The sequence below is a fragment of the Erinaceus europaeus genome, chromosome 13 (assembly GCF_950295315.1).
Source record: "Erinaceus europaeus chromosome 13, mEriEur2.1, whole genome shotgun sequence".
Taxonomy (NCBI): domain Eukaryota; kingdom Metazoa; phylum Chordata; class Mammalia; order Eulipotyphla; family Erinaceidae; genus Erinaceus; species Erinaceus europaeus.
The window spans coordinates 42,015,111-42,028,381 of record NC_080174.1 but is presented as its reverse complement, the minus strand read 5'-3'; the positions used below and the strand labels follow the sequence as shown (position 1 = coordinate 42,028,381).

The 13,271-nt window shown below is 43.6% G+C and overlaps 1 protein-coding gene across 1 annotated transcript; it reads right to left on the bottom strand.

Moving 5' to 3' along the window:
- Nucleotides 1–509: 509 nt before the first annotated feature.
- NR0B2 (nuclear receptor subfamily 0 group B member 2) lies at nt 510–5,448 on the bottom strand. Its single transcript, XM_007532501.3, has 2 exons — nt 4,873–5,448; nt 510–1,153 (listed from the first exon to the last, which is right to left on the bottom strand). The coding sequence occupies exons 1-2, from the start codon at nt 5,411–5,413 to the stop codon at nt 855–857; spliced, it is 840 nt and encodes a 279-aa protein (XP_007532563.2). The 5' UTR covers nt 5,414–5,448; the 3' UTR covers nt 510–854.
- Nucleotides 5,449–13,271: the final 7,823 nt, after the last annotated feature.

The window sequence follows — 13,271 nt, the reverse complement described above, 5'->3', positions numbered from 1 at the left end:
GGTCTCCAAGCAGTTGCTAGGCCTTCCCTGGGTCCTGGTCCCCTCTCATGGGAGAGAACAGTAGGTCCTCTTCCTTTGTCAGCAATAGTCACTGGGACGGGAATGTCCCAATCTGCAGAAATCTCAGTGACCTTGTCTGTTTCAGTGTGTGCACAGGCTGCTTCATTTTCCTTGCTGTCTAGGAGCCAACTCTCACAGAGGGAGCCTGCAAGAGACAGGAACTGAGGAAGGGGGCTGTTGGGGAGATTGAGTCAGGGAGAATGCCCTCCTCCCAATGAAAATGGCAAGGAGGTGGGGAAGGGGCAAGTCCTGACTTGATCCTACATCCAGTTTCAGACCAGTGCAAAATAATCTTTTCCCCAGAAATGAAATCATCATCCCACTTTGAAAAATCAGTCTCCCAGCCCACTACCCCTCACTCTTATATTCCTTCTTCTCAGGTTTCCTCTAATAGGTGCAGAGTGACCCTGGAGGAGAGATAGTCCCTTCCACCTACACAAACTACAGTGTCAGACTCTAAGGGTTTTACATTTTTATTACAAAAACCAATAACTTAAAACAGTTCTGTACAAAGTCAGTAGGACTCCTGTACAAGAAGTAGTCTAAAGGGACACCCAGGAAAGGATAGGAGTCTGGTCCTAGAGGCCAGAGGTTCTGGTGTGCACCAGGGACCAGTCGCATTGCTGGATCACTATGTCTAGCCAAAGGAAGGCCAAGTTGGGGATGGCTAAATGAGGGCCCTGTAGCCCATCTGATTGCACCAGGGCCCACTTGCTCGCAGGGAGGTGAGTACTGTCTGCGCTGGCTTACCCACTTTGGGAGTACTAGGTCATCCTGAGGGCAGCTGGGCACAGTCAATACTGCCAGCTTCTATCCAGCCAACATCTGGCCTCTGCTTGGGTGGGAGCAGGTTGGCTCAGCAAAAGCATATCCTCAAGGAGTCCAGCGATGTCAATGTCTCCAATGATAGGGCGAAAGAAGAGGTCCCCAAGCAGGCTGGGTGGGATGGACTTGAGAGTGGAAGCTGTGAGGAGGACCCTGGCCAAGCGGCTTTGGCCTGCCGGGCACCAGGGCTCCAAGACCTCACACAGTGCCTGGTGAGCTTCTTGCTGCAGGTGCCCGATGTGAGAGCAGGCATGGAGGCCTGGTACATCTGTGGGTAGAGAAGGTGAAGAGCGTTGGTGAGTACCCCACTCACAGAGCGATGCCACAGGGTGAGACTGAGCCCAAACCTGAGGCCACTGGTCAGCCTTTGAAGTCCCATTATAATCTTTTCCATTTATTTGACATTTTATTCACCCATTCATTGATAGAAAAGCAATATAGGGTGGAGGGTAGATAACATAATGATTCTGCAAAAAGGCTCTCGTACCTGAGGCTCCCAAGTCCCAGGTTAAGTCCCCTGCACCACCATAAACCAGAACTGAGCAGTGCTCTGGTAAAAACTGAAAAAAAAAAAAAAAAGGAATATAGAGTAGTGGTTAAGAGGCAGGCTACCTGGGTATGAGCTCCAGGCTATCACTTATTATGATAATGTTGCTCAAGTTATTTAGCCTCTGTGCTTCATCTCGAAAGTGGGGACTATAATAGTGCCAATCAGAAAAGGCATTATAAGTGGCAGGTGGTAGAACACCCAGTTGAGTGCACATATTACAATGCACAAGGACCCAGGCTCAAGCCCCCAGTTCCACCTATAGGGAGGGGGAGAGTTTCATGAGTGGTGAAGCAGTGTTGCAGGTATCTCTTCTCTCTCCCATTCTCTTTTTTATTTATTTATTTATTATTGTATAGAGACAGAGATAAATTGAGAGAGAGGTGATAGAGAGGGAAAGATACAGAGAGACACCTGCAGCCCTGATTCACCACTTATGAAGCTTTCTCCCTGTAGGTGGGGACCAGGGGCTTGAACTTGGATCCTTGTGCGTTGTAATGTGTGCACTTAATCATGTGTGCCACTGCCTGGCCTGCTTCTCCTGCTCTTTAGCTTCCTCCCCCATCTTGATTTCTCTTTGTCTCTACCCAATAAATAAAAAAGGAAAGAAGGAGGGAGGGAGGGAGGGAGGAAGGAAAGAAGGAAGGAAGGAAAGGAGAAAGGAAGAAATGAAGGAAGGAAGGAAAGAAGGAAGGAAATGAAGGAAGGAAGGAAGGAAGGAAGGAAGGAAGGAAGGAAGGAAAGAAGGAGTAAAGAAGGAAGGGCAGAGGAGATAGCATAGTGGTTATTCAAAGAAATTCTCATACCTTGGGAATTGTGTGGAGTTGTACCCCTCCTACCCTATGGTTTTGTTAATGCACTAACTAGGTGAGCTATTTTGACAGCCCAGTTATTTTTATTTTTAATGTATTTGTTTTGGAGTCGGGTGATGGCGCACCTGGTTGAGCTCACATGTTACAATGGGCAAGGACCCATGTCTGAGCCCCTGGTCCCCACTTGCAGGGGGGAAGCTTTGCAAGTGGTGAAGCAGGCTCCAGGTGTCTGTCTCTCTCCCTCTCTATCACCCCCTTTTCCCTCTAGACTTTTGGCTGCCTCTAGCTAATAAATAAAGATAATGAAACTTTTAAAATGTAAGTTGGTTTTAAAATAATTAAATAAGTGCCCGGCTAGCTCAGTCGGTAAAGCATGAGACTCTTAAAATAATTAAATAAAATATTAAAAAATAGAAAAAAAAAAAGAAATTCTCATACCTAAGGCTCTAAAGTCCCAGATTCAATCCCCAACACTGCCATAAGCCAGAGCTGTGCAGTGTTCTGGTACAAAAAAAAAGACATAATATCATTAAAATATTAGACCAGTCAGGAGTCAGGCAGTAGTGCACGTGGTGCAAAGCACGTCCTGAGTAAGGATCCCAGTTTGAGCCGCTGGTTCCCCACCTGTAGGGGAGTAGCTTCACAAATGGTAAAGCAGGTCTGCAGGTGTCTGTCTTTCTCTCCTCCTCTCTGTCTTCCCCTCCTCTCTCCATTTCTCTCTGTCCTATCCAACAACAACGACATCAATAACTACAACAATAACTACAACAACCATAAAAAACAAGGGCAACAAAAGGGAAAATAAATAAATATAAAATTTTTAATAGAAATAGACCAGTACTATAGTGACTAAGGTGTTGGACTCTCAAGTATGAGGTCCTGGGTTCAGTCTCCAGAATTACGTGTGCCATGTGATGATATATGTATCTCCTAGGCTTAAATGAGCCAGTATATGTAAAACCGTAAGAATTGGGCCTAACATATGCATGGAAAGGTTGAGTGACTTCTACTGTAGTTTATATACATTGTGATGGTCTTTAGAGACGAATTTTTTTAATTTTATTTTACTTTTGAGAGAGATGCAGAGAGAGAGAGAGAAACGCCAGAACACTGCCCAGCTCTGGCTTATGGTGGTGCGGGGGACTGAACCTGGAACTTCGAAGCCTCAGGCATGAAAGTCTCTTTGCATAACCATTATGCTATCTACCCCCACCCGGAGATGCATTTTTTTAATTAATTAATTTATTAGATAGATACGGAGAGAAATCAAGAGAAAAAGGGGAGACCAAAAGGGAGAGAGAGAGAACTCCAGCACTGCTTCACCACTCACAAAGCTTTCCCCTTGCAGGTGGGGAATGGGGGCTTGAAACTGGGCCCTTACACATTGTAACTGGAAAGGAATCCTTCTCTCACATGCTTTCTAGATTACAAAAAAAAAAAAAAGTGTGGTCTGGGAGGTGGCACAGTGATAAAGCTTTGGACTCTCAAGCATGAGGTCCTGAGTTCAATCCCTAGCAGCACATGTGCCAGAGTGATGTCTGGTTCTTTCTCTCTTTTCCTGTCTTTTTCATAAATAAATAAAATCTTTTTTTAAAAAAAGCCATGTGGTCTGGGAGGTGGCTCAGTGGTTAAAGCATCGGACTCTCAAGCATGAGGTCCTGAGATCAATTCCCGGCAGCGCATATACCAGGGTGATGCCTGTTTCTTTCTCTCTCTTTCAATGTTTATCATTAATAAATAAATAAAGCATTAAAAAAAAGCCATATATATCTATTGCTGATTCAATTTCATTAAGACTTCCCCACTCCATGTCTCCCATTTTCATTCCTTTTATGAGAGGGTATTTCTGAATCCAGAATTTTTTTTTGCCTCCAGGGTTATCACTGGGGCTTGGTGCTGCACTACCAATCCACTGCTCCTGGAGGCCATTTTTCCTATTTTGTTGCCTTTGTTGTTATTGTTATCATTGTCTTTGTTGTTGTTGTTGTTGTTGGATAGGACAAAGAGAAATCAAGAGAGGAGAGGAAGAGAAAGACACCTGCAGACTCGCTTCACCACTGGTAAAGCCACCCCCTGCAGGTGGGGAATCCTCGAACTGGATTCCTTATAGCCATCCTTGTACCATGTGCGCTTAACTCACTGTGCTGCCACCTGGCCCCCTGAATCCAGAGAATTTTATATGGGATTGAGGCACAGCTGGATTTCTCCCCTCACCTTCCCCAAGATCAGGAAAGCTTGCTTTTTTTCTTTCTCTCATTTCCCCTTTCTTTTCTTCTTCTTTTTTTTTTTCCCCCATAGCACTTCTCAGCTGTGGCTTATCATGGTGCTGGGAATTGAACCTGGAACTTTATAGCTTAAGGAATGAGACCTTTTGCATAACTACTCAACTATCTTGCTAGTCCCAGAGCAGATTTTCAGAGCAGAAAAGTGATGGTAAGGCTCATCTCTGGAGCAAATAGATCTGAGTTTCCATTCCTGCCTTCTCCCCACCAGACTGCAAATCACTTAGCCTCTCTGAACCTCTTTTGTGACTGTTTGATAATAAATAGAATTCACAGAGGTCAGGCCCTTAGCTGGGCCCTGCACCCCTCCAGCCTTGACCCTATTCAGAAGTGTCTGGGAGCTCACCAGGATTGAAGAGCATGGTCCCCTTCAGATAGGCATATTCCTTGGGGCTCAGCTCCAGGCTCCAGAAGGACTCCAGGCAGCACCGAAGCCACTGTACCCCAGCCAGAGAAGGCTGGGGCCTGTCTGGCAACTGGATGCTGCTTGCACTGCTGCTGGGCTCCTCCAACAGGATCTTCTTGAGTATGCTGGGAACCGGGGCCTCAGTCACCTCAAAGGTCACAGTATCTTGGGCTAACCCAAGAAGAAAAAGGGGGCCCCAGCAGCCCCACAGTAGCTGTCGCTGATCCTGGTGGGTCAGCTGGCAGAAGGATGGCAGGTTCCTGAGGAAGACCACTGTCTTACCCAGAACATCCAAGGCCTTGCGGCAGGTGCGATGAGGTGTACACAGCCGGACAGGTCGGTGCTGCCTGCACAGGCAGTGGCTTGGGGCAGGGGGCACAGAGGGCCTGGCCCTGAGGCTGGGGTTCAGAAGCGCATAGAGAATGTTTGGGCGACCTGCAGCACCCTGGCAAGGGCAGGTCCCTGGCTGACTGGAGCTCATGGTTGAGGATCTGCTTTTCCTCCAAGCTCTCTGGCCCTCTGTTCTGCCATGGGTGCTATTTATACCCTAGTGGGAGGGAGGGACCAACCAGCAACCTTGACTCCAGAAGTTATGTTCATTGAAAAAAAAAAAAAAAAAAAAGACACACACACAGACACTGATCGTGGCAGCACTGACTGGGACGTGGTGGGGGAGGGGGTCTTAGGAGCTCCACGTGGCGCGGATATTGCTTCAGTCAATGAAACTGGCCAGCTCAGGGCACAGGGCTGCCTGCCTGCTGGCCTAGTTGCCTCTTATCGGATGACTCAAGTGGATAAACAGGGTCATTAACCCAGGCTGTACCAGGGCACCAAGGCCTCAGGTGCACTATCAGCAGGTGACACTGGCAGGTGTCCCTATTGGTGCTTGCTTTTGCGTATACACAAGGCTAGGGCCCTTGCTAAGCCAGAAAGCCAGCCCCAGAGCTAGACAGGCCTTGAACACAAGGCCCAACCTGGAAGTGCCTTATCTCTGGCTTGTTTGCCTGACCTTGGGGCTCTGCTCCTGTAGTTGGTAAAGAGCAAACTTCAGGAAGAGGAGCCAGAACTCTGGGGAACTGGGAGGACACTGCCCACTGTGCCACTGAGGATGCCCCTCCACCATTCCAGCTCTAGGTCACCCTGCAAAAGTTCTCTCAGGCTCAGACTCCTAGAGGTACAGGCTATATCTGCTGAGAAATACTTACAGAATCTCAGTGAGTGAAATGTGTCAGCTGTTTATTGAGGACCTACTAAGTCTCAGACACTTTCCATTCGAATACTCAAGATTTCCATAGAAGACAAGTTTATTTTTGTTTTTGAGAGTTACTTTTCTTTCTTTCTATTTATTTTATTTTATTTATTCCCTTTTGTTGCCCTTGTTTTTTTATTGTTGTTGTTACTGATGTCATTGTTGTTGGGTAGGACAGAGAGAAATCGAGAGAGGAGGGGAAGACAGGGAGAGAAAGATAGACATCTGCAGACCTGCTTCACCACTCGCGACTGAAGCGACTCCCCTGCAGGTGGGGAGCTGGGGGCTCGAGCCAGGATCCTTACTCAGTTCCTTGTGCTTTGCACCACCTGCACTTAACCCGCTGTGCTACCGCCTGACTCCCTGTTTTTGAGACTTATAAATGATTTGCACAAGGTCACATTTAATGATTTGACAAAACTCATATCTATTTTTATAAATTTATTTTTTAAATTTTCTTTGTTTATTGGATAGAGACAGCCAGAAATTGAGAGGAAAAGAGAAGATAAAGAGGGAGAAAGAAAGAAACCTGCAGCACTGCTTCACCACTTGCAAAGCTTTCCCCATACAGGTGGGGACTGGGGACTTGACCCCAGTTCCTTGTGCATTGTAACATAGTGTGTTCAACCAGGTGTACACCACCCAGTCCCCAAAACTTAAATCTTTCTGATTTTAGCATTCTTTTTTGCTTCCAAGTTTCCTAGCTAGGCAACCTGAGCTGTGTGGCCTAAGTTTCCCAGAGTTGGTGGCTACGTGGGCTCTCACTTTGTTGCTCCCTGGCTTGCAAATGTTGCCCGCTTATGATCTGGGCTTAAATACTGCTCTGCTACCAGCCACAATGTTCCTCAGTGCTGGGCATCCATGTCAAGCAATGTGGCCTGGGAGTTTGAGAGCTGGTGGTTAGGTCCTTGGCTTTGTCATGTCCCTGGACCTTGACTGGACAGCTCTGACCTGGTAAACCTTCTGTTGTCACCCTATTGGACAGCTATCAGCACATTGATATCTGTTCCTATCTCCTTTATTGTCCAGTTGTGTGACCTTGGACTGATCCCCAAATAAATGTGGACCCTGAGAATTTCATTTGAGATAATAATGCCTGCCTACAAGGCTGCTGTGGGGACAAAGTGATGTTTCAGATGTCAGTCTCCAAGCAGTCTGGTATACAGTAAAGAAAACTTGCTCTCACATTCCTCTGCCTAAGGAATGAAGTCCCAACAAACAGCTATTTGTCTTTCATTTGACTGTACATCATCTTTATCCTGACCTCTGTAAAGTTTCTTCCATGTCATTTTAAAAGTGTTTCCTTCTGCATAGATGACAGGTTGTACATATGTGTGGAAGAGTAAACTGTAAATAATCAATCCCCTCAATAAAGTGGGGAAAAAAGTCTAAAAAAAGTGTTTCCTTTATATATTACTTTTTTTTAGATTAAAAAAATACTCATTTATTTATTCCCTTTTGTTGCCCTTGTTGTTTTATTGTTGTAGTTATTGTTGTTGGCTAGGACAGAGAGAAATGGAGAGGGGAAGGAAAGACAGAGGGAGGAGAGAAAGATAGACACCAGTAGACCTGCTTTACTGCCTGTGAAGTGACTCCCCTGCAGGTGGGGAGCCGGGGCTTGAACTGGGATCCTTACACCAGTCAGTCCTTGTGCCTTGCACCACTTGCGCTTAATCCACTGCGCTACTGCCTGACTCCCCTTTATATATTTTTGAGATAAGAGACCAGGACACCACTACATTTGTGATGCTTTTTATTTTGATTTTATCTTATTTTTATGCAGTGTCAGAGATTTTAACCCAGAGCCATAGTCTGTAGATGAGCCACCACCCTGGCCCTTCTATGTTTGCGTTCATGCTTATGTTTGCGTTTTTTAAAGTATTCATATATTTATTCCCTTTGTTGCCCTTGTTGTAGTTATTATTGTTGTTGTTGATATCGTTGTTGGATAGGACAGAGAGAAATGGAGAGAAGAGGGGATGACGAGAAGGGGAGAGAAAGATAGACACCTACAGACCTGCTTCACCACATGTGAAGTGACTCCCCTGCAGGTGGGGAGTCGGGGGCTTGAACTAGGATCCTTATGCAGGTCCTTTCGCTTTGCGCCACCTGTGCTGTTTTTTTTTTTTTTTTTTTTTTAACCAGAGCACTGCTCAGTTCTGATTTATGGTGGTGGTGGGAGATTGAACCTGGGACTTGATGAGAGTCTGTTTACATAACCATTATGCTATCTACTCCCCCTATTTGTTTGTTTACCAGAGCACTGACCATCTCTGGCATATTGTGGTGTGAGTATTGAATACGGAACATTGGAGCCTCAGGCATGACAGTCTTTTTGCATAACTACTAAGTTATCTAACCCTTATGTTCTTTAAAAAATGTCATTTAGGGTGGAAGTAGATAGCATCATGGTTATGCAAAGAGACTCTCATGCCTGAGGCTCCAAAGCCCCAGTTTCAATCCCCCATACTACCAGAAGCTAGAGCTAAGCAGTGCTCTGGTTAAAAAGAAAGAACATTTTCATTTATTTATTTTTGCAAGAGTACTGCTTAGCTCTGGTTTATGGTGGTATAAGGATTGAACCTGAGCATTCAGAGAATGAGAGTATTTTGCAAAACCACTGAGCTATCTCCCCACCCCTTACCCTTATATGCTATTTTTATCTCAAGAATCCTCAGTGTCCCCTTTAAGGAGATTCTGGAGTCAGACCTCTTTCACCCTTTATTTCTCCCTTTCTCCCTTTCTCTCCCTCTTTCTTTCTTTCTATCTTTCTTTCGTTCTTTCTTTCTTTCTTTCTTCCTTCCTTCCTTCCTTCCTTCCTTTCTCTCTTTCTTTCTTTCTTTCTTTCTTTCTTTCTTTTGATAAAAGACAAAGATAATTGAGGAGGAGGAAGAGTCAGAGAGATACCTACAGCACTGCTTCACCACTTGTGAAACTTTCCTCCTTCAGGTAGGGACAGACAGGGGCCTTGAACCTGGGTCTTTGCATTTGGTAACATGTGCACTTAACCAGGTGTGCCACCGCCTGCCACCTGGAGTTAGATTTCCAGGGTCCATACCTGGTCTTTCACTTAGCTGAGTGACCTTGAGCAAGTCACTTTACATTTCTGTGATTCAGTTTCTTTATCTCTTATATGACACCAAGAAAGAAAACCAGAAGTGCACCTTTTTTTTAAAAAAAAAAAAACTTTATGTATTTCTTAATATCAGAAAAAGGATTGATAGAGAACCAGAGCATCAATACAGCATATGGGATGCCAGCAACTGAGTTTAGAACCTTTTACTTTCAAGTCCAGTGTAGCCACTGCACCACCACCTGGACTGCGTGGCTATTGGTTTTATGGGGCCTGAAGTTTTTATAGTTGTGAGATCTTTCAAGAAAGATTTAAAAAATATTTTCTAGGTTTTTTTTTCTTAAATTTTATTTATTTATTATGATAGGACAGAAGGAAGTAGAGAGGGAAAAGGGGTAAAGAGGGATAGAGGGGGGCCAGGTGGTAGCACACCTGGTTAAGTGCACACATTACAGTGCGCAAGGATCCAGGTTGCAGCCCCTGGTTCCCACCTGCAGGGGGAAGCTTCAGGAGTGGTGAAGCCAGCCTGCAGGTGTCTTTCTGTCTCTTTCTCTCACTATCCCCGCCTCCCCTCTTAATTTCTCTCTGTCTCTAGTCAATAATAAATAAGTAAATAAACAGAGAGAAGGCGAGAGAGAACACGAGAGACCTCTAGCCCTGTTTCACTGCTCATGAAGCTTTCCCCCTGAAGGTGGGGACCAGAGGCTTGAACTCAGGTCCTTGTATATGCTAACATGTGCACTTGGCCAAATGTAAGACCACTCAGCTTCAGAAAAGTTGTTTTTTTTTTTTTAACCAGAGCACTGCTCAGCTCTGGCTTATAGTAGTGCAGGGGATTGAACTTGATACTTCAGAGCCTCAAGCATAAGAGTCTGTTTGCATAACCATTATACTATATACCCCTGCCCGCCCAAGAAAAGATCTTTAAGAAGTAAATTTTTTTCTTAAGATTTTTAACTTTATTTATTTATTTTGATAAGACAGAGAGAAATTGAGAGGGAAGGGGGATAGAGGAAGAGAGAGACAGAGACACCTGCGGACCTCCCTTCACTGCTTGTAAAGCTTTCCCACTGCAGATGGGACCAAGGGTTGGAACCCAGGTTCTTGTGCATGATAATATGTGTGGTTGGGGCTGGGTGTTGGTGCACCTGGTTGAGCTCACATGTTATAATGTCCAAGGACCCCAGTCCAAGCCCCCAGTCCCTACCTGCCGGAGGAAAGCTTCATGTGTGGTGAAGCGGTGCTGCAGGTGTTCTTCTGTCTCCTCTATATCCCATTTCCTCTCAATTTCTGGCTATATCTATAAATAAATAAAGATAATAAAGTATAAAGGTATATAATATATATTATAAATACACAAAATAAGGTATAAATATAATAAATATAATAAAGGTATAAATATAAATAAGTTATAAATATAATAAAGTATAAAGATATTAATAAAAAAGTAATATGGGTGTTTAACTCTTTTTTTTTAATTTTTAATTTTTTTTTATTTAAGAAAGGATTAATTAACAAAACCATAGGGTAGGAGGGGTACAACTCCACACAATTCCCACCGCCCAATCTCCATATCCCACCCCCTCCCCCGATAGCTTTCCCATTCTCTATCCCTCTGGGAGCATGGACCCAGGGTCATTGTGGGTTGCAGAAGGTAGAAGGTCTGGCTTCTGTAATTGCTTCCCCGCTGAACATGGGAGTTGACTGGTCGGTCCATACTCCCAGTCTGTCTCTCTCTTTCCCTAGTAGGGTGGGTCTCTGGGGAAGCTGAACTCCAGGACATATTGGTGGGGTCTTCAATCCAGGGAAGTCTGGCCGGCATCCTGATGACACCTGGAACCTGGTGACTGAAAAGAGAGTTAACATACAAAGCCAAACAAATTGTTGAGCAATCATGGACCCAAAGCTTGGAAAAGTGGAGAGGAAGTATTAGGGAGGTACTCACTGCAAACTCTAGTGTACTTCTGCTTTCTTACTTTGGTGCCATACTCCAAACTCAGTCAATTTCTGCTTTGCGTTTCTACTTCTTTTTTTTTTTTTTTTTTACATGCATAACATTCCCCAGATTCCCATTTAACAATACAACCCCCACTATTTCATTCATCATTTTTCATGGACCTGTATTCTCCCCAACAATGGATTTGGTCAATCAAGAGGACTTAACAATTATTAATATCTATGCACCCAATGAGAAGCCATCTAAATACATCAAACTTCTACTGAAAGAGCTACAGCAATATATTAACAGTAACACAATCATAGTAGGGGACTTCAACACCCCACTATCTCAACTTGACAGATCATCCAGAAAGAAAATCAGTAAAGACATAAGGGAGCTAAATGAAGAGATAGATAAACTAGAACTATTGGACATTTTCAGAGTCATTCATCCCAAGAAACTGGAATACACATTTTACTCAAGTCCACATGGATCATTCTCAAGGATAGACCATATGTTAGGCCACAAAGACAGCATCATCCTATTCAAGAGCACTGAAATCATCCCAAGCATCTTCTCAGACCACAGTGGAATTAAACTAACACTTGACAATCAACAAAAGATTAGTAACAGTGCCAAAATGTGGAAGCTCAACAGTACACTTCTTAACAACTTCTGGGTCAAAGAGGAAATCAAGGAAGAAATCAAAATGTTTCGAGAGTTCAATGAAAATGACGACACAAGCTATCAAAATATTTGGGACACAGCTAAAGCAGTCCTAAGAGGGAAGTTCATAGCTATACAAGCACACATTAGGAAACAAGAAAAGGCACAAATAAACAGCCTGATTGCACATCTTAAAGACCTAGAAGAAGAACAACAAAGGAACCCTAAAGCAACCAGAAGGACAGAAATTACTAAAGTTAGGGCAGAAATAAATAACATTGAGAATAGGAAAACCATACAAAAGATCAATGAAAGTAAATGTTGGTTCTTCGAAAGAGTAAACAAAATTGACAAACCTTTAGCCAGACTCACAAAACAAAAAAGGGAGAAGACCCAAATAAATCGGATAGTAAATGAAAGAGGAAATATCACAACAGACACTGCAGAAATTCAACATATCATGCGAGGCTTCTATGAACAACTATATGCCACCAAGTTAGAGAACCTGGAAGAAATGAATCATTTCCTAGATACCTACCAACTTCCAAAACTAAGTAAAGAGGAAGTGGACAACATGAACAGGCCCATCACAGCTAATGAAATTGAAACAGTTATCAAAAATCTTCCCAAAAATAAAAGTCCTGGACCAGATGGTTTTACAAATGAATTCTACAAAACTTTCAAAGAAGAACTAATACCTCTAGTTTTAAAAGTCTTCCAGAAGATTGAAGACACTGGAATACTCCCTGCAAGCTTCTATGAAGCCAATATCACTTTGATACCAAAAGCAGACAGGGACACAACCAAAAAAGAAAACTACAGACCAATATCTCTGATGAACATAGATGCGAAAATATTGAACAAAATTCTAGCCAACCGGATACAGCAGTATATCAAAAAGATTGTCCATCATGACCAAGTGGGGTTTATCCCAGACATGCAAGGTTGGTTTAATATACGTAAATCAATCAATGTGATCCACCACATCAACAAAAGCAAGACAAAAAACCACATGGTCATATCAATAGATGCAGAGAAAGCCTTTGACAAAATACAACATCCCTTTATGATCAAAACACTACAAAAAATAGGAATAGATGGAAAATTCCTGAAGATAGTGGAGTCTATATATAGCAAACCTACAGCCAACATCATACTCAATGGTGAAAAACTGGAAGCATTTCCCCTCAGATCAGGTACTTGACAGGGCTGCCCACTATCACCATTACTATTCAACATAGTGTTGGAAGTTCTTGCCATAGCAATCAGGCAGGAGCAAGGAATTAAAGGAATACAGATTGGAAGAGAAGAAGTCAAACTCTCCTTATTTGCAGATGACATGATAGTATACATGGAAAAACCTAAGGAATCTAGCAAAAAGCTTTTGGAAATCATCAGGCAATACAGTAATG

Bases quoted from the DNA above. Each gene is read 5' to 3' on its own strand.
- NR0B2 (XM_007532501.3), bottom strand. From the start codon at position 5,413: ATGAGCTCCAGTCAGCCAGGGACCTGCCCTTGCCAGGGTGCTGCAGGT. The intron at 1,154-4,872 runs GTGAGCTCCCAG...CTCTACCCACAG, and splicing joins GACCATGCTCTTCAATCCTG to ATGTACCAGGCCTCCATGCC.